The following is a 21,053-nucleotide window of genomic DNA, read 5'->3' on the forward strand; positions in this document are numbered from 1 at the left end:
TAAAAGCAAGGTTGTTTGTTTTATTTTTTTGCTGAGAGAAGCATTTGCAGAATGCATTATGTATTATTTGTACACGTTTCTCTGCGTATGATTATTGTTTTGTTGTCGCAATTTACAAAGTGTTAAAGTCTTGTTTTTATATATTAGTAAATTATTAACTTTCTTTGAAATGTATAAAGCAGCTGGGTCTCATATGAATGCTCATCAGTCTCTATTCTGACTGCACCCCTTCACATTGACTGCTGTTGCCCCATGGCAGATTCGACTTCATCCTAATTAGAATTAATAATTGAAAATAGGAAATCAATATGTGCAAATTAGGAAGGGCTACACTCGGTTTTATCGGGGTGACATTGTTTTTGAATGGTCAAGTCAATGCCAGTGACTGTTTTGAGTTATGTCTGAGATGCAGTACAGTTACAGTTTAATGCATACTTCATCTACTCTATGTAGTTGTGTTGTATGAACACCCACCTCTGCTTTGATTGCTTTTTATTGCTTATGTCCTGTGGCACAGACAGCAGAGGGTTTGTTTTGTGTGGGACAGGGTGAAGGGTAAATTATTAATTTGAAGGAGCAGTGGGCTGTGTAACAGTTTGCTGATCCAAAAGGTTTCATGAGCCATGTCTGGTTCTGTTGAGCAAGTGACTGGTTTGCTGCACTGAGGCAAAGCCTCTCTCTTAGCCTGCTTGCACAACTGCTCAACTTTATTAGAAAAAAGGGGGCTGCCCTTTTAAGTAGCTTCACTTTTAAGTGCTTGTTTAGAATAAAGTGTGAGATGATCTGGCCTTGTATGTCTTCGTCAACCGATGGACCTGTTAACCCTGTTAGTCCTGCGCTTTGAGGAGGAGCTGCTGGCCCCTGCTGCACCTGCATCGATCCAGGTTCACATCCTGAGTAGGACTCAGACAAATTATCAGATCCTGCTTTGGATAAACAACTAAGCCAGACTTTTTAATCAGTAATGCATAGTCTCTAAAAGAATCAACTTATTCAGTCATTAGTTTTGCTGCTCCACGGAGGCAACAGTCAGATCTTGTTACTGCTTATCCACGTGCAAGGTGGTATCAGGAGTGAGCATATGGTGCATTATAGGAAAGATAACTGTTCTTAGAGTCACTGTGTTGTGTTGTTAGTTTGGTCCTCTGCTGCACATCCCCTGGGGAAATATGAACACACAGGGCCTCAGCTAAGATGAATTAGGGCAGGACAAAAGACACGCCCAACAGCAGAAGCTGGAGCATGTTGTTATTCCAATTCAGCAGAATGGCCCACATTAATTTTGGCAGCTTCTTCAGTATGTTTAGAATCCCATTTGTCAAGCTCCCGTGGATGTATCTTCAAGTTTTTACTTGTGTCTTGGTTTTTTGAGCGCTAATAAATAACTGCTGAAGAGATGTCAGCAGAACAGGGACAGGACAGTAGCGCTGGTCTTGTGGCATATTGGCAGCTTTTACAGCCTCGGTTTTAACAATGGCTGGAGACATTTATCATTCAGTGCAAATTTCTCACTTAACACACAATCATCACTTTCCCTCTAGACCCTGTCTGCTTTTCACTCTATTAGTCTGCGTCATTAAGTCAGGGAAGCTGCAGTGAATAGCTTAATGTGAGTCTTTTATTCAATAACTCGTGTTACAAATAGCAGAATTGTGGATCTTCTCATGTCACCCAAATTGTAGAGAAAGTGTTTCATTGTTCTTCCTTCAAAAAAAAAAAAAAAAAAGGTAATATTTTAATATCCACAAAAGCAGGTCTCTTTATGTCATTTTATTTTGTGGCCAGAAAGGACGTATAATTTAAAAATTCATGATTTTCATTGTCAAGGAGAAAAAAAAGACAGAACAAAGCTAGTGGTAAAAGTATGAATCAGACAATACTGAACCTGCAGCTTCTTATGAAGCAATGCAGGAGATTCATCAAGAAAAGTGAGTGATGCAGATTTGCTTTACTAGCTCTGCTGAAAGTCAGCATGGAGTGAAATGCTCTTAGCAGCCAGAGCATTGTGCCTTCATGTCTTTAGCTAAGTTATCCCTTAAGTGTCTACAGTTTGCTTTATGTGACAATGAGTGACTCTGGCCGTGGGGAGCGAAGTAGGGCTGTGTGCCAAATATTCTAATTTCAATAATGTGGTTTATCCACTTAGAGATGGGGAAATGGCACATAGCCGTCTGCACCAGCAGCCTCAAGTGACCAGCATTTATACGAGACGTGATTGGACTGTAATTGAAGTTTGCAATTGTTCTTTATTCAGTGGAATAAATTAAAAATAAAACTAAAGAATCGGGAAGACATTCTCTGTTTAAAGAGCTTGACTCACACCCCCATTTTGAATTTAGCTTTGAGAAGCTTATGGGTGCTTTCTGTGGCACACACTTCTCCTTATAGAGAACAGTGACAAACTTTTTGCTGTTGAGGCCAAGTTCAGGAGAATGCCTGGATAAAGTCAGCTGCTGAAAGCTGGCTGGTTTTAATCCTGTTGCAGCCAGCCTCTGATTATGCAGACTCTTGAACACACTTCAAAGTACAGCAACCACCATGATGGCTCTCTCAGTCTGTTCTTTGGACTTCACATTCAGAAGTTTACTACCTGCCTGTACATCTAATCGTGATCTGTTTTGTTCCACCCGAGAGGATTTAGCCGAGCATCTTGGGACTGAACCTTTCTCTGTGCGTGTGAGGTTATCCACATTCCAACTGTCATGCATTATGAGCACTGAGAGTTTAGGCTTGCAGGTGCATGTGTCCTTTAGTTAGGCACACTGACCCAGACCACACCAGTTAATGGGATGGATTGTAACTTCTCTAGGAACAGACTTGTGTGGGATTTGTTGACCACACACCACAATCCACAGGGGTCCTCATCACTGCACACAATTTAGTTGTACCCTCTAGAAACTCAAGCCTTTATGCCACATGTTACTTTCTTGTGCTGTTTCTCTCTGTTTTTGCCTGCAGCTCATTGTGAACTCTGACTCCTTAATCACAGTTAAATGCTGTCAGAGCTGGAAAGTGAGAGACTATTCGGTAAAGTTTGGGAACCTTTGTCTAGCAGAGAGGCAGCAAGATAATGGGCTTTGCCCTCAATGTGCTGAGGCTTCTAACAGCAAGCTAAAGAAGGTTTAAAACTTCCTAAGGCAACATTAGTTAGGATCCTCAGTGACAAAAAATGTCTGCAAATTAAGCACTTGATAGATTTTACTTTATTTCTTTTTGCCTTTGCAGTGCAAGTATTTTTTTGTTCTTTTTTACTGACATCCTGTTTTGAATTATACTTATCCGAGAATGAAATTCTCTTACTTCTAATGTGGTCCAGGTTTAAGTTAAAACCAGAGGTGATGATGCCTCTAGTTATGTGGATGCGGTCTATTTTCTGATGTGCTGAGTGGGCTCTGATGAGTGCTGAAAGACTGCTAAACCAAGTTGCAGCTAAACTGCTCATCCATTACTGCAGCCCGCCTGCACACCTCAGATTTAATGTGCCAGGGTCGTTTGCGTGGCAGCAGCTCAGCCTTCAGGGAACTCATTCATGGCAGACTGGAGGCCAGCAGCAGATTAGATCAAATCAGTGTGAGCCTTGTAATGCGGCCTCTAGTCTGTCCAACTGCAGAAGTAATACTGCACTAGCCCAGTGTTTAGAGACCCCCTTCAGAGCAGACCTGTCTGTATCAGCCAAGGGCTGATCATCTTCCTGCTGTGTGCCTGGAAAAACAGGCTTCAGTGCCGACCACAAAAGAGGCTTCATTAAGCTCCTACACTGGCTGATCACAGCTCTGGCAAACCGAGCATACAACAAGGGTGTAGTGTCTTTACATTTTTCGAACTGAATCTGCAATGATGTGAGAATCAATAGAGGAATATTCGTTGTTCTTGCTACGACGAGAGTCTGATCTCAAACTGTTCTTTGTGATGCTGCTGCTCATGTTACTGATGGATAGACATCAAGACTACAACAATCACTTAAATTGCCTCTCTGCTCAGAAGACCAATTACCCTGGTGAGAGTCAAGACTAGCTGCTATCCCATCTCAGAACTGATTGTTCGTCACATACAAGACAGTTGTTCATTTAACCTTGAAAATTAGCTGTTTGCTTGCAGTTATAGATTTTATTGAGTTTTGTAAACAGAGCAATTCCTTGACATATGAGGTTTTACATCTTCCCCCTAAGGTATCACTTAGCAATCTTATTTTATCAAAGTTAACCAATTAACAGCTGTAAGGACTATTTTTGCTGGTCATCTCTGCTTAACGATGGTAGCTTCACATGATTTGAGCATTCATAACAGAGCACAGTCATGACTTTATCCTGGTTTTTGTGTTATTACTCATAAGATCAGTCAGTCAGCATATTTAGCAAGGTTACAAATACATAACATTTATTTTTCCTGCTGACAACTCAGACTGAGAAACACTTCCTGCTGTTTTTTGTTTTTTTTCCTGATTGTTATTCATACACAATTTTATTTAATTGCAGCAAAGGAAGCATCTAAAATTTTATTTAAACACCAAAAACATGCCCAGGTACATTTTCTGTTTACACTGAATGAGTTTTCTCTGCCAGTCAGCTGGAGCCTTTCTGGTCCAAACACAGTTGGTGTTGTGAGTGTGAGTTCTGAACTGGTCTTGTGAAGGTCTGCAACCTGGAAGGGTAAAAGCATGAGGGGATAAGTCGGATAACGAGTTACACATTTGGTAATACGAACAATAGCATAAGTAAGATGAAAACAATGTCAGATGACATTAGCTGATGGTATTAATACCTTTCAAACTGGATATTACTGACGTTACTGTAGTGATGTGGAGGTTTAATCTACAACTAGTTTAAAATTTGAGAAATTGAAGATTTTATTGCAACAAAATATTTTAAATGATTTTGTTTATATTAAAATTGCAACCATTGGATTTGGGTCGAGCTTTATTATATTTGCCCATGTTACTTGTGCCTCTGATTTTTGCTTTCATGTTTCTCTAACCATACTGTATATGACCCTTACAAGGATTGAAGAAAGTTAAGGATATTAAGTGATGTGGCTGCTCTGGTTTCATTATTGTTGGAAAAACTGAATGAAAAAACCCAGCATGCACTATTTCATCATGCAATACCCTACATTCTGGCCTCTTTATGTTTGTGGCTTTCAGCTGTAGGCTAATTTATTATTAAAATGAAATAAAAAGTTTGAAAATAAGAAAGAAAGTGGTCATATTTTCTTTACAACAAAACATTTACACAAATGTTTTGTTGTAAAACAAAAAACTGTATATTATATATTTTATAAGTTGCATTTAGATCTAGTACAGCAGTAATGGAATCAACTTCAAAACCATCGTAATGTTTCAGGTAATGAAGGCGCTGCAACTTTAATGGCACCAATAAATTGTCTGCCCCTTGGCTACAGCGAAACCATTTTAACTTTAGTTTCATTAGCTGGTTTTCATTCACTTTGCAAACAATTTGTCAACAATGAAAACAAGATGCCAGGTTTTAACCTTATAGATAAAATTGTCTATACATATTAGAACTGTGAAATACTGTCTTTCATCTTACGAAGCATCAAGGCTATAGTTGAAAAAAAGAGGTAATTAGTTGGAAGGAGTAATTCCCATTACATTTATTATTAATGATTAACTATTACATGTGTTACAGAGATTGTTTATGAATAATTTATTTACTTTACTTGCTTTTACACAACTATTAGGACTTCAGATGTTTTCCAGGGTAAATAGTATCTTGGTGTTTGTTATTCTGGCCCGTTTGATGTCTTGTGTCTGTGTGCCCGCAGGCTGTGAGAGTGACTTCTGGGGCCCTCACTGCAGTAATCGGTGCCAGTGCCGAAATGCAGCAAAGTGTAACCCCATCACAGGTGCCTGCGTCTGCACTGATGGGTACCAGGGGTGGCGTTGTGAGGAGCCCTGCGAACATGGTTTCTATGGCAAGGTTTGCCAGTTACCCTGCCAGTGTCTCAATGGTGCCACCTGCAACCATGAGACAGGAGAGTGCATCTGCGCACCAGGGTATACAGGAGCTTTGTGAGTACCCCCAGCATGTTTACTCCTTTGATATTTTCACAGAAAAAAAAAAAAGTTGTATACTGAAACATTTTACTCTTAACTTGTGTGGCAGCTGTGGAGAGCGCTGCCCCTCTGGTAGTCATGGACCCCAGTGTGAGCAGCGGTGCCCCTGTCAAAATGGAGGAACATGCCATCACATCACAGGAGACTGCTCGTGCCCTGCCGGGTGGACGGTAGGTCACACAAGCACTATGAATGTAATGAAGAAAAAATGCCTCAGAGAGAAAAAATATTAAATGTCATTGCTGTTTGAGCTAAAAAAAAAAAAAAAGAAACATTAGGCTTTTTCTATAGAGCTGGTGTTTAAAATGGTGTACAGGAAAGAATGTTTCTTTTCTTGAAATATTCATTGTGAGTTGACAGTATTTCTTGAGTGAACAGTTCACTACTATTAGAGTAGTATGCATACAAAGGAAAAGAAAACCTGCGTGTTAACAGTGTACAAACGCCAGTGACCTTGCATAGTGTAGTCTCTATACTCTGGTATTAAGGTTGGTGATGAGTGATGTGTGTCATATACAATTTTGAGTTATTCATTTAAATTTATTTCCTTTTTTAAAGGGTTCAGTTTGTGCCCAGCCCTGTCCTCTTGGCAAGTATGGTATTAACTGCAGCAAAGATTGCTCATGTCGCAATGGCGGACTATGCGACCACGTCACGGGACAGTGCCAGTGTGCAGCTGGCTTCAGTGGACGCAGGTAAGCTGCAGATGCCTTTGCCGTAAAATTGTAATGCACACAAGTATTTTGGGTTTTTTTTCAAAATTTTCTCTCCTGATTTAAAAATAGGTCAGTGGGATGATTTATTGATATTTGTATTTAATGCAAAAGGATGGTTTTATGCAGACAGTTGTGCAATAAACAGCCACTCATTGACCTATTCTCTTTGTGGAGTTCTAAATGAGGCACAAACCTGACTGCTCTTGTAAAATATAAGGGAAATACTGAAATCTTCACACACAAAAGAGAAATAAGCATCTATAAACACCCATTACTCAATCTGAAGGTAGAGTAGACACTTTTAATAGGGGTGTTTATGTGAAATTAATCTTGTACTATGTGCTGGCCAGCAAGGCTTCATGTCTTCAGCTTTCATCCACATCCACTCCCAGCCAGTCCATTGATCTCGCAGGGCCTACATGCTGTTTGGGTTCTCCTCATTAATTATAAGTAATGGACTTATATTAAGGTCTCATTGAAATCCACAGATCTTTTGAGTTTCTTTTGCCTGCTGGAGCAGCCCAAAGCAACCTACGTTTATAAGTTCAGCTAAAGCAATTGTCTCTTTGATGGAAACACTTCCTTTCCAAGACCTTTCCTTTACTTTATTATTTTACAAAATTGCCCTCATTCATTTTGGCAGTGGTGGGTGAATTAACCTGCCAGGAATAATCTAAGATTGCATCAACCCCACCTTCTCCTGTCTAATATAATAATACAGCTGCCCTCTGTTACAACTAAAGCTAAGGTAATTTAAACATGAAACATAACTTAAATATTCAAATGTAATGAGAATATGTATTCTAATACTAGTTGAAATAGCTTCATCCAACTCCAGAGACTGATATTACACCAATATTTTACAGTAAAGTCGGTATTTTTAAGTGTAGCCAAAATCAGTTTTCAGTCTACTTCTGTGATTCATGCAGAGAAACTCCTCAGTAATGATTATTTCTGTCGTTAAGGACAATTACAAATTCTTGTCCAGCCTCTGTAGGAATATTTAAGCCTTGTGCAAGCTCTGCTCTTCCCTGTAAAGTCCTCAGGAAATTTGAACATGTTGGTCTTTACCTTTTAAAGTAAATTTCATCATTTAACTCTGGAAATCTTAATAATGTTTGTGGTGCCAGCTGCAGTTAGAGTTTTAAGGAAAAGCCGCTGCAATTTTTTATTTTATTATTATTATTATTATTGTTATTATTATTATCATTATTATTATTGTTATCATGATTATTATTATTACATAAACAGTGACATTTTATAGATAGCTATTATTTATCTGTTTACTAATTCAATTTGTGTGGTGGTAAGGACTTAAATCCCAGGTTTATACAGTTTTAATTCTACTAACAAATGACTAAGAGATGAATGATTTAGAAGGTAAAAGGTGTTGTCATTGGTTCATTTCTACTAGATGTCAAGAAGACTGTCCTGTAGGCACCTACGGTCCGCAGTGTAACCACAGGTGTGAGTGCCAAAATGGTGCCAAGTGTCATCACATCACTGGAGCTTGTCTGTGTGAAACCGGGTTTAAAGGCCCAAATTGTCAAGAAAGATTCTGTCCTTCAGGTCTCTATGGCTTCATCTGTGACAAGTACTGCCCCTGTAATACCACCAACACTGTGAGGTAAGTGAGACATCCGTTCAAGGCCACACATGCTTTCAATCCAGCCGAGCCCCAAAGCAAAGCCCCTCTCTAACTCAATATGAATAAAGAATCCTGTGACTCAATTTAGTCTGAACTTAGCTTTAAGCCAGCGCTCATTCTGAAGTCAGGACACCTCCTGGCCATGTCATCCAGTTAGCTTTTAATCGCGACCTTTGCTTCATTCATAATTTCTCAGCTGCATTCATAGTTAATGCAGTGTTAATGCTCTGATTCCGGCAGGAGTTAGGCGATGGCCATAGAAATCATTCCAGAGTGAAGGAGAAAAGGGACATCTCATCTATCTGAAGCATAGCGTAGACATTTGGATGGATGAATTGCTGTTAGCAATGGCTTAACACTTTGATCCTGTTCAAGAATGAAGTGTTGATAGTTTCAGCGCTGAAACTTCATCTTTCTCTCACTTTCTTCCTGTTGCTGACCCATATTTCTCTCTCATTATGTTGTAGCTGCCATCCACTTTCTGGTGAATGCACCTGCTCTGCAGGATGGACAGGACTTTACTGTAATGAGACCTGCTCGGCTGGATACTATGGAGAGGGATGCGTGCTATCTTGCAGCTGTGCCAACGGAGCTGATTGTGATCCTGTCACAGGTGCCTGTATCTGTGCCCCTGGCTTCATGGTGAGTATTTCAATTTGACCTTTTCTTAAGATGTATCTCTGTTCTGAGACTGACAGGACAGGATGGCAGTACAGTTACGCTACACCAGGCTTGTCCAAACCCAGCCTTTGAGGGCCACTGCCCTACAGATTTTAGATGTTTCACCTGGCTCAAATTCTTGAGTCATAAATAGGCTTTTGGAGAACTTGAGGACAAGTTGTTGGGTAATTCCATTTCATTTTAAAAAGTAAAGTTAAAGTTTGGACAAATCTAAAACCTGCAAGGCAGTGGCCTTCACCGTCACACAAACCAACAGATCCCACAGCTGCTTCATGAAAAGTTGTAAAACTAGAATGAACATATAAGGAAATAAATGCTTGGCATGCTTGAAACACTTAAAATAATCTACAAGAATAAAAAGGAAGTCACACGGTTGAGGGCCTGGTTTTAAACTTCCAATTCTTTGTCATGAGATTTGCCAACAGACAGTGGCAGACAGACACTTTAAAAACCAAGCATCCTAGTAAAGAACAGGTTCAAGGGGACTAATCAAGTTTAATCTACGAAGCATGCAGGCATGATAATGATGAGGTCACAATTTACTTTTTAATCTGATAAATAACATTAGGGATGAATTCACTGCTGCCATAATGTCTTATGTGTCCTTTGCTGTAATATGAAGTCAACTTAACCACATGTATATGGTATATAAACATGTTGCAGGAGGTGATTGCATGAGAAATAATATTTTGTGTGAACAGTTGCTTTTGACTTGGATGTTACATTTTTTCATAAGTAGTTGTACTCTTTTCATGATTATCAAACCAGATGTTGAATTAAGCAGTTAGCTTTCCCCAACAATTATAAACTATCAATAACTGTCTGCATTAACAGAAGTTTAAAAGTCTAGGCATTAGAGTTAGGAAACGAGCTTTTGTAGTTACTTTTTGTGTAACGCATCGCTGTCATGTGAAGTAAACTGGGACTCATGAGTATAAAACTTCATACTCTGCCTGTGGGTTTTTTTTTAATTTAATCCCTTACCATGTATTTTTAACTCCTCATAGCAGCTGTAGCATAAGAGAAGCTAAACTTTGGTTTACAAACAAGTTCAACAGTTATTAGTTAGCCCATTAATAGCAACAAAGCTAAGTTTGCATATATCTTGCATCCAGTTTTATCTCTGCGCTCCTTACTGAGTAAAAGACAGTTCAGTGTTTACTCTTATCCTCTCGACTTATTATGAAAAAAAGTGTCTTTCTAATCTTTACTCATTATTGTGAAAGGATCTTGCTATCTAGTTGTTGGCATGTGATGCAATGCTGTGAGACGAAGTGATATCTTGCCAGGCTGGATGCCATGTAGTTTCTCAGCTCTCTGGGGTGCTATGGAATCATGAATGTAATTTAGGGGTGTCAGTGTTTGATCAAGATGAGTCAAATGCACATAGTTTCAAGATTCCCACACTTTTTTAGTGCTACATTTAAACACATGACAATAGCCCCAAAATGTCCAGAACTTTGTGTTAAAATGACACACGTCTGTATTAACTGAATATATATTTGATTACAACCTCAGCTTATGAACATCCAAATGGTTTAATTTATATCTAATTAAATGCTGTTTTTTTGTTTTGTTTTTTTTAAAATCAAAATCGTAAACATTTTCATTCTTGTTGAATGCAATAATCGTTACATTTATGAGTTTGAGTATTTCTTACAAAATGCTTTAAAGTATTTTATCTCTCTTCAATATGAATCTTAGTTGTGAAGGTTGTACGTGTAATTTATATATTTAATTAATATATTTCACGTTATCTGTGACTGTAAAATGTATGGCATTGTGGTTGTAATGTTTTGGCAATGGTCCCAGTATCACTTTAGGAGCTCTTTGGACTCAGTCAAGAACAAGGTGAGACATTTTATTATTGCGTTATTATACATGTGCTCTGTTTTACTATTTCTTCACTATAATTAATTTTATGTCACAAACCATGTAAGTAATCAACATTAGCTATGTTTATTTTACACAACAGTTATTATTGTAGGGTTATATTGACAAGAAAAGAACAAGCCTATATCTGCATTCCTACACCAGGTGGAAGAAAATATTATCTTTGACCAATTCTGTTTAAGCTGTTTTTTGTGCAGCCATTATGTCCCCTTTTACAACTGTCAAATTAGTTAGGTAACTTGAACCAGGTTCCCCACTGTATTTCTTTTTCTTGCAATCTGAAGTCACAGAGCAACGGAGACCAAGTGGGTACAAGTCTGCCAATATTACATTTCAGTGGAAATTGCTTGTGTCTTACAGCAGGCCACTGTGGTGAATTGAGCTACTGAGCCGGGCTACAGACTGTGTCTTAATTTGCTCCACCTGTTCTCTTTGGCGGCTGCTGGGAAAGGCTGCCAGATCTATTAAACAGACCTAGAGGGCAAAAGCTGGATAGAAAAGAAGGCAGTCAGATGGGAACAGACACAGCTCATATGGAGGATTGGTGTGTTTGCGAGTGGGGAGGGAGAAGTGTTGTTTTGTTTTGTTTTTTTTGTACTTTTTACAAAGCTGCTGCTGTGCAGAACAACACAGACATGTTAGCAATTCAGAGATGGGTGGGTGCTACCTGTTTGAGCCACATGCATAGTGGGCTACATGATTATTATCAAGTAGAGCTGTTAGAATGTGGCTGATGATTGTGTTGAGGCCATGATTGAAAGTGAAGTCCCTTCCTCAGGGAAGCACCGATAAGACTAAGTCTCCTCACTGCATCTTTGTTCTGGAGTCCCATCGGGGGGCAAACCAAGCAAAGTGTTGGAAGAGACTGAGTGCACCTGCACGCTTGATTTAGCTCTAGTAATTGGACATGCTCTTTTTGACTGGGACAAAGTGATTACATGTTACCTACTCAGGCATTGTCCCTTTGCAATATGTAGCTTCTGCACACAGTAACGTACAGTCTCTACATGGTCTTTTGACAGTTCTGTGTCTGCAAAATTAATGAATGAGAAATAGAATACAATATGCAATCTGAAGTGGTGCAGACAAATCACAAAACCCTCTCTTAGGGTTTTTTCTTGGCGCATCAAAAGGTTCATAGGTTCCTTTTTTTCCAATACTGCATGAAATTTAAACTGCACTCGTTCCATTCATCCAGCAGTTAGATGAACTGCTAAGGAGTGAGACTGATTGGTAATTAGTGGTGCCATTTGCATCTTGTCTCAATGGGTAAAAGTCTAATCAATATGTTTCAGCTTGTGGCTTTCTGGAGGGGGGGAGGCAACACACTCCAATTACATTAAGCAACTAATAGATATGAATTTAGTGCTTTAGCCAAGGACAACCTGGCTGCCCCAGAGGGGCTCAGGTATGGTTGCCGCCTATTGGCTGTGTTATGTAAGGTCTTGCTGCTCTTGTGCGATGGACTGACAGCCCGTGTATTAATAATGATTCTCCTCATTCAGACTTCTGTCCTTCTCTGCTCTGAAGGAATATGAATCAGATAACTAATGAGAGGGCTGCCTTTCCACTCTGGAGAGCAATCCAAGTGCTGCTGTCTGTGCTAGGAAGGTGAAGCCAAGTGGAATTCGACACAGCCATGGATACAGCAAAATCTATGTGGTCATATGTGGCTGCATGAAGTTTTATCCATGAGCCCAGTCACCAATAAATTGTCTGTCCTCTGAAGAATGACCGAACCCTCCCTGCCCACCCCCGTCTGTCCAACCCCCTCTTCCCCCCCGGCTAGTCAAACTTCTATCCACACTTAACAACTGTAACTGAACTGCTATTGTTAGCAGTCTTGAAGCTGTCATTTTCAACAGAACAAAGGTTATTGCAGCCGATTGATAAAAATTTCATTCACAGACAGGCGCTTTTATGTGGTGTACGGGGAGGAGAGATGTTTTAAGATGTGTGTTCTGCCCCTGGCGTCCACTGGCACATCTCCTCCTGCCTCCTGTTTAAACTGAGTTCAAAATGATAATGAGAGGAGTGAGCAGCCAGCAGTCCCCCAGCACTCTGGTGAGCAAAGCAAGATCCACCCAGGACTCCTATGGGCCTCTAATTGGAACTCTAAATCATTGTGTCACCTGTCACTCAAGGTAGGGTTTGAAAGGGAGGGTGTGGGAAACCGAACACTGACTCTGATATCCAGCTGAGGGTGGGACGAAACCAGTGGAGGTTGTCTGTGCTCAGCCTTTAAAGCAGAGAAATCCTAATGACAGTCGGTTGCAGAGGACATAGGAAGAGTACTCCATGTCCTTTACTGGATACTTCACTCTAATGCAATGGCAAGGGACTAAAAGGCATGGCTGCCGATCTCTTGGTGCTCTCATTAATAGCAGAGTGAGTGCTGCCAGCTGTCAGGGATGCCTAGGAGATTCTGCTCTCCCCTGTGGAATTTATTTGCTTGGTTTTACCCTTTTTTGTTAGTTTGGCTGTGGCCAAATCCTCATGTATTGTCATCCCTGCCACTGCTAACTCGCACCGTTGATCTAATGAGGGTGTAGACACTGGTGCTTCTTTCGATACACATCATGTCTTCGACATGAGCTGTATAATAAGTGCTTCAAATTCACAACACCTTTTGCAAAGGAAATGCAAAACAAAGAAAGGAGACAAACATAACATACATAGGACAGTCTTGTCTTTGCATTTCTTAAATAAGGAAGGTAGGGATAATTTCTGATTAGAATAAAAACCGATGCTACAGCAGCCTGAATGCTAACTGCTTTAGAAGCAGTTATTGTTGACTTGTCAGCTTGTCACTTCCAGTGTTGGTCACCAACTTGTCCACACCCCTTTTTTTGGCAATGAGATGTGTTTTCTCATAAATGTGATTCTAAAAATCCTGCAAGAATCATGCAACCAAAAGAAAAGAAGAGATATGGCTCCAGATAGAAACCCAGTCACTTTGCATAAAATACATGAATAAAATTTTACATTTTTTACATTTTAATTTCAAAAGAATTGTTCTTTTGAGACATAACACAGTGTAAGGTGAGCACAGATAGAACACACATTTTTGATTCATTGTTCTAATCTTCTGACAAATGTAACAATCTGAAATGCAAATAAACATCCAGGAATCAGGCATCACCATAAGGACATTTCTTCTAACTCACTGATTCCAAACAGCAGCTTTCAACTTCATATAAGCTGCTGTTGTCTCAGTTTATTTTAGTAAATTCAACAGTGTCAGAATTGGACAGTTCTTGCAGAATACAAGTTAATATATACCCTGCATCTTCTGCAAGTTGTTTCACAAGGCAGCGACCACAGCTAAAGTAATTGAAGTATATTGAGAACAGAAATGGTTGTATTAATGAAGTGAAGATGTGTAGACTGAGGGCAGATTTGGTCACTGCTTGGTTGCAGGAGGATGGATGAGGACCTCTGGGCTTGGAGTGTTGCCAGTTTCTCCTAGGTAGAGAGGAGAATCTCTTTAAACAGAGAGATCTTGAGAGAAATTCAGATCGACTGAAACAGGTCTGCAAAAAGCATGGCTGGGAGTGGGTGCTGTCAGAATATATAGAGTACATAATTGGGTGCTAGGAAGCAATAGCTTGAAGTGATAAAGTGTGGCCTTTTTCCTTGGACTCCACTTACAATTTAAAGTTAGTTTGCTCCCTTTCTGTGTGCAGATACAGTGTAAGTGATCTAACAGTAAGCTATTAAACAATGTTGTGAAATCTCTCTATTTTTGGCTGTAACCTTTATTCCTAACTAAGGTAAGCCCAATTTAGCATTCACTACAATATCTTTGTCTGACAACTTTGCATTGTTTCCTTCTCAGGGTGAGGATTGTGCTATAGTATGTCCACCTGGTCTATATGGACCAAACTGCATGTTTACCTGCTCCTGCCACAATCATGCATCCTGCTCACCGATCGATGGTTCCTGCATCTGCAGGGAAGGTAAGAATAATTGACTCATGCTGAGAGATCAAAGCAACCTCTTTATGTTAGAGGGGCCCTGCACTGAGTATACAGAACAATGTTTGATCTGAGATGTAGAATTTTCACAAGAATTAACATTTTTTAACAATACAACCTGTACATATGGTTTAACCTTCTGTATGTTTTGTATCAGAACTGCCAGCTGGTCTTCGCCCTTCATTTATTGTATGTCCCCTTTTTAGTTCAGTAAATAAGTTGCTTTTTCCAGTCTTAGATAGCATGTTTCTCTTATATTTTCAAATGGGCCATCAACTCTTCATTAAATGTGACCCATTCATTTCAGATATGTTGGGACAGTTAAATTAGATAAATATATAGGACAGAAACACTGACATAAGCTATTTATATTGCTTGTGAAGGGGCAGTAAGGTGACAATCATAAATGCATCATTGTTGATGATACTTATCTGGCTTACACATTAGATTTATAATCCTGGGCTATGATATTATATCACTTACATCTAACATAAAAATTATGTTTTACTTTTTCAAACTATGAAATCAGCATGTAAACAAGTAAATTATTTAATATTTGGTGTTGTATTATAAATAATTGGAAATCCTGATTAGTCATATTCACAATGAGGCATATCTTGTAAGAGTCATGTTTCTGCTGAATCAGCAACACAGCTAAATGTTTTGCCAGCGCTCCCAAATACTGACTTAATTTTCTGCAGTACTGGGTTAGTAGTCACTCGTGTTTTGAGCTGTTTTGTGATTGAATGATTGCACTCTATAGTAAGGAGGGAAATGTTACAAAAATTGCCCATTTTTACTCTTTATTCACATTACGCTGTCTATGACCTCAGTAATGCGTGGAAGATCCATACATAGCCATGACAACTTGATTCCTCCTGTTGATACTGGTCACCAGATTTGCTACATTTAACTGTGGGATGGCTTTCCATTCACACAGTAGTTGTTGAAGGTCAACCAGTGTGGTTGCTTTGAACACACTGAGCATGTATAACAAGGTGACAAAGTAAACACTGAATATACTAGTGGAGAAATACAGTGAAAACATTGGTTCTCACACAATAATTCTTCATTTGAAGTTATACTTAGATGACAAGAGAATAAGTTCTATTTATAGTTAAAAATGACCAAACATATAAACAAGATGGTTGCACCTCCTGGAAAGTATACTGTATAGGACCCATAAAGTTGTTGTATACTGTCCCATGGTTCCTCTGATTGCAAGGAAAAAGATATATGATATTTAAGAAAGCAAAACACAACAAACTAAAAAACAAAAACTCTTGAAAGAATGTTATCCTACTTGTTAAAATGAAGGTCCTCAGTAAAATATACCTTTTGAGTTTTTGATCTCAATTTCAAGCTGCAAATTGTCGATGCACAGAGTACATTTTGCACATTATTGGTCCATTTAGAGTGCAATGGATGCCACATTAAAGGCTTTTGGGCAGAAGTACCTTGTGATTGATAACTGCTGCTGTTCTGGCACACAGTGTCTGCAGTTCACATCCACAATTCTTAGTTAGATCCACATTTTTCATTGTGCTTGCTTTTAAGATATTAAAATGATGATGTGCAAACTTCCGAGTCTCATAATTTGCTCAGCCTGTTTGTGTTTTATTTATTTTTCATTAGGAGCAGTTGTTGAATTGACATGTGACTTTTTTGTGTAAGCATCTTGCAATACAATTACTTTCTATGCTTAAAACTCTACTATCTTATAAAATCACAATATGCTTAAATTTGACATTACGGTAATCTTTCGCACCGGATTTACCAAAATTGTAAATGACTAGTTTTCAAAGTTTCCTGTTTAAACTGTAACCCTGTAACATATTAGCACATTAAAACCATTTAAAAGAGGGTAAAAGGGTCTGGAGGGTGGTGCTACACCATAAGTCTTCATGGGTAGAGGCAACTGTTACCAGGTACCTTTTTTTAACACCTAGGTCAGACAACTCCACTTTCTTCCCCCTTTACTTGCACAACTATAATGGCTGCAAACATTAGTCATCTATTCCTTGTTTATTTCAAGTATTTTCTCCCCTAAATACAGATTTATCTTGAGGGCTTAATTCCTAATAGACATGTTTTAAACACAACATTGTATAAAACATTCATGCTCAGAGGATTTGTTCTTTTTGTCTCATCACATACCACAGCTTTGTGAATGAAAACTACATTTAATAAAGTTAACTGATGTGTCTCTGCTCTCCGCTACCCAAGGCTGGCAGGGTGCGGACTGCTCCATCCTTTGTTCCAGTGGCACGTGGGGTCTAGGCTGTAATCATACTTGCTTGTGTGCCAGTGGAGCTGCATGTGACCCAGTAGATGGCACCTGTTCCTGTTCACCTGGGTGGAGGGGAGAGCACTGTGACGAGTCCTGCCCCGTAAGTCTTTTCTAAAAAGGGATGTGCAGCAAAAGCCCTGTGGGTCTTGAGTATTTTGGATCATCCTGGAACCTGTTGTGGCTGCATGTGTTGCTTTTTAAGCTGTAGTTTCTGTTACTTCCAGGATGGGACCTATGGGTTGGAGTGTCGTGAACGCTGTGACTGCCACCACGCCGATGGTTGTGATCCCGTGACTGGCTACTGTCGCTGCTATCCTGGATGGACAGGTTTGTTACTCCATCAGTAATCAGAGAAGGCTTCTTTCTGGAGCGGAAATAGTCTCAGAGTTTAGAACTGTATACATTTGTTTTCCTCATCAGCCATAAATCAAATCTATGAGATGCTAGTCAGGCACACTAATTTATCAAAACAGGAAAATATGCATAGGCATTGATGTTTTGTGTTATACAGTATGTTTACAGAATTCTAAGCTGTGTTTCTTTAATTAAATGTTTAGTTTGTTTTTCGACTGAGCTGGTGGGGTAGTGGAATGGGAACTGAGCTCTGAATTAATTTTCTTGGCTGGTAAAGTGGCTGCTGGTATGCAGTCATGCTTAATGGTTTTGCACAATGACTGAACTAAATCATCAGATAAATGTTTGAAGACTGAATCAAATGACTGGCCCAGAATTTTTTTAAATTTTTTAATTCTTGGCTGTGATATTTTTATTTTTTCATTCTGTTCATTAAGCGAAGTTGGTTTATTTGAAGTCTTACTGAATCTATTGCCACATTTAATCATCAGCGGATTCACTCTTTCGTTCTCATCACGGGTCCTCCATATGAACTTTGATTCTCCATTAATCTGAATACTTACATAGACATATATGTCAGTTCTTGTCATTTAAATCCTTTGCTGACATAAAATGAGGTGGTGGTGTGAATGTCACAGGAAGGGCAAGGATCTTTATGCTCAAAAATGAAACGTCATATCTGAATATCAAATATCGGCGGCCAGCAGAGGACCAGCACTCTGAGCCCATGTAGAGAGGTGCAGTCTGGGAGGGAAAAGATTCAGGAGGAAAGGTCAAGTCTATGAGCTCTCACCAGCCCACTCCACTCAGCCTCTTGAGCTTAAGGCATTTATTCTGGGAAACAATGTAGGTTTTATTAGCTCCAAGAACAGAGCCGGCAAAAACGGGCCTATCATGCTCTGAATCCTGCACAGGTCGGGACCATCTGTCAGCCTTAATTGAGTCACCAGGGTGCAGGTCTGGGGGCAGTGTGCAGCCCAGTGGGTCGCACAAACACACACATGCATACTTGAATCGTGAAGGAGAAGACTGTATGGGAATCATCGTGGGACAAAGTCAGGGATGGAATAAAGTGGCTATTTACAGAAAGTCTAGTGCTGTTTTCTACTGTCATATGAACACTGACTCAACTTGGTTTAGGCTATGGCCTCCCACCTGTCAACTTTCTATTGATGTTATAGTTTGCATGGATTATGAAGAAGCTTAGTTTTAGGAGTGTATACATGCAAGTGGCTAAGCTGTCTTGACCTACACAGATATTGCTGAGTTGTTGTAAGCCTGACATCAGCCAACAAAATTTTAAAGAGTTCTTTAACAAGACGTGATGTTAGGGCTTCACGCTGCTCCACGTTAAAAAGGGCTTCGCCTTTCACTTCAAGAAACCCTAGTCCATGTCATAAAGCAGGTAATGTGAGTGTGTGCTTATATGGACTAAGAGCAAAAGCTAAAAAAGGGAAAGAGAGGTTTGCTTTTCTATGCTCCCTTTGTACAAATTGGATACTGGAACCTCTGGCACTTTGCAGCAAAGAGCCTCCTTTGAAGGCACTTCAATTCAGGCTTTTCTTGCTCCTACTTTTTCTCTCTCACAAGACATCCACAGCCTCTCTGTTTGTCACCATTAGACTGAGAAATGTGATACTCTGTCTGCATTCATTTTCTACAGTAAAGGCAGTCACAGGTTTTTTTTTTTTTCTGGCTGGCCTAGCAGAACCTCAAACACCCTCACATGCCTTGCCCTCCTTTTGATGTCCATGGCCTCGCTCCCGACTAAATCACACCACATCAGTACCAACATTTCCTCTCCTTTCCTCTTCTTTCCTCCTCCTTGCCTGCTCTAAGGTGCTGTGGTTAGTGTGTAACATTAGTCCCTAGAGTTTAGTCTGGGTTTAATTCAAAGGTACTGCACTAACGTTGCTTTAATGGCTACACCTTTCTCAGATATTCTCATTCAAAGGAAATTTCAAATGAGTCTTCAAATGTGGATGTGCTCAGGAGGTTGCAGAGTTTACATGCACGCATGTAAGAGTGTGACAAAGTGTGTACATGTGCAGCGGCATTGATATACAGTACATTACATTTCATAAAGCTCCTTGTCTGTATGTAGTCGACTATGAGCGACTTTTCTCCTTTCATCCCACTTTTCTGAAAGGCTGAGAAAAAACGTACTGCTCTGATGGATGTGCTAATGCATTCATGTGCACAGTGAGAACCCTGTGTGGATGCAGTGTTTTTCAATTGTTGGCTGGAGCTGCACCAAACACACTGTGACACTTTCAGACTGTGCTCTTGTAGCCTGAGTACCTCCCCCTCAGCTCTGTACACAACCCCAGCTTTACTGAAAGAGAATGGGAGACTAGCTCAGGCTCTCTGGAGGCCCAACCCTGTTAATCAACACAGTGCACTGGCAAGGAGCCTCAGTCAGATCAAATATAAAATACATTTGGAAAGGAGAAATGAAGTGTAAAAAGATGGTGTGAGCTAGAAAAGCTATAAAAAGACAAAAAAAACAAACATTTCAAGTACTTTATTCAAAACTAAAACCAGTTGAGGATTCATGCCAGTTGAATAAACCTGCAGAGATAAGTTAAGAGCAGGCATCGTGAATATTACCCGGTTTTGGTGTATTTTTTACAGATGGCACCCTCTTTGGAGCATTTGAGCATACCAGTATTCTGCCTTCTTAGTGTGCAGTCACTGAATATTTGTTTTGCTAATGTGCCTGCAGGAATCCACTGTGATAATGTGTGCCTACAAGGCTTCTGGGGACCCAACTGTTCCGTCAGCTGTTCCTGTCAGAACGGAGGGTCCTGCTCTCCCGAGGATGGCACATGTGTGTGTGCACCTGGATACAGAGGGACCTCGTGCAAAAGAAGTAAGCCTGCAGAAAGAACCGTCTGACTCTGAGCTCAGCGCAGTAACAAACTCTATCACAGCACTGACCTTGTTTTGATCTTTGAAGAATTGTTAAAGCCTCTGCCAACTGAGGAGAGGCACTCAGCTGTCGGTCATAATGGTTTGAGTGTAAATCCTTCATCACAGCTATCACTTAATCACCCCTACGGCATCCCCCAGACACACACAGACACACACACACATAAACACACTCCACATCCTCCTACACTGTCCTTAACAACCAGCTCACAGTGGGAGACTTGCAGTCCTCGCCTGAGGCTCATCAGTGGGCATGCTCGCTGGGAGCGCCAGCTCTGGTTTCTGAAAGGAGTCTGTCTGAAGCCGCTCTCAAGTGAGGGGTTCACTGATTAGGAGCAAAATTCAGTCACAAACCTGTAAACATCAATTTGAGTGGAATATAAGAGAGAAACTTGAACAAGCTGTATATGTGTGTGCGTGTTTGCTTGGGTGAAATGATTACTCCAACAAATTCAATATTTGCACAGGTAATTTACTCGTCAGGTTAAAA

The 21,053-nt window shown here is 40.0% G+C and overlaps 1 protein-coding gene across 1 annotated transcript in view; it reads left to right on the forward strand.

The window, feature by feature from the left end:
• megf11 (multiple EGF-like-domains 11) overlaps positions 1-21,053 on the forward strand; it is a gene marked incomplete at its 3' end in the record, with an annotated part of 52,990 nt that overhangs the window by 22,716 nt on the left and 9,221 nt on the right. The window contains exons 5-13 of the mRNA XM_079253917.1: positions 5,782-6,028; positions 6,123-6,243; positions 6,632-6,768; positions 8,204-8,416; positions 8,905-9,079; positions 14,850-14,970; positions 17,215-17,378; positions 17,503-17,605; positions 20,358-20,504. Coding sequence (XP_079110043.1) covers positions 5,782-6,028; positions 6,123-6,243; positions 6,632-6,768; positions 8,204-8,416; positions 8,905-9,079; positions 14,850-14,970; positions 17,215-17,378; positions 17,503-17,605; positions 20,358-20,504 — 1,428 coding nt within the window. The remainder of the gene's footprint in view (positions 1-5,781; positions 6,029-6,122; positions 6,244-6,631; positions 6,769-8,203; positions 8,417-8,904; positions 9,080-14,849; positions 14,971-17,214; positions 17,379-17,502; positions 17,606-20,357; positions 20,505-21,053) is intronic.

This window comes from Telmatherina bonti (assembly GCF_933228915.1).
Source record: "Telmatherina bonti genome assembly, chromosome: 2".
NCBI lineage: Eukaryota > Metazoa > Chordata > Actinopteri > Atheriniformes > Telmatherinidae > Telmatherina > Telmatherina bonti.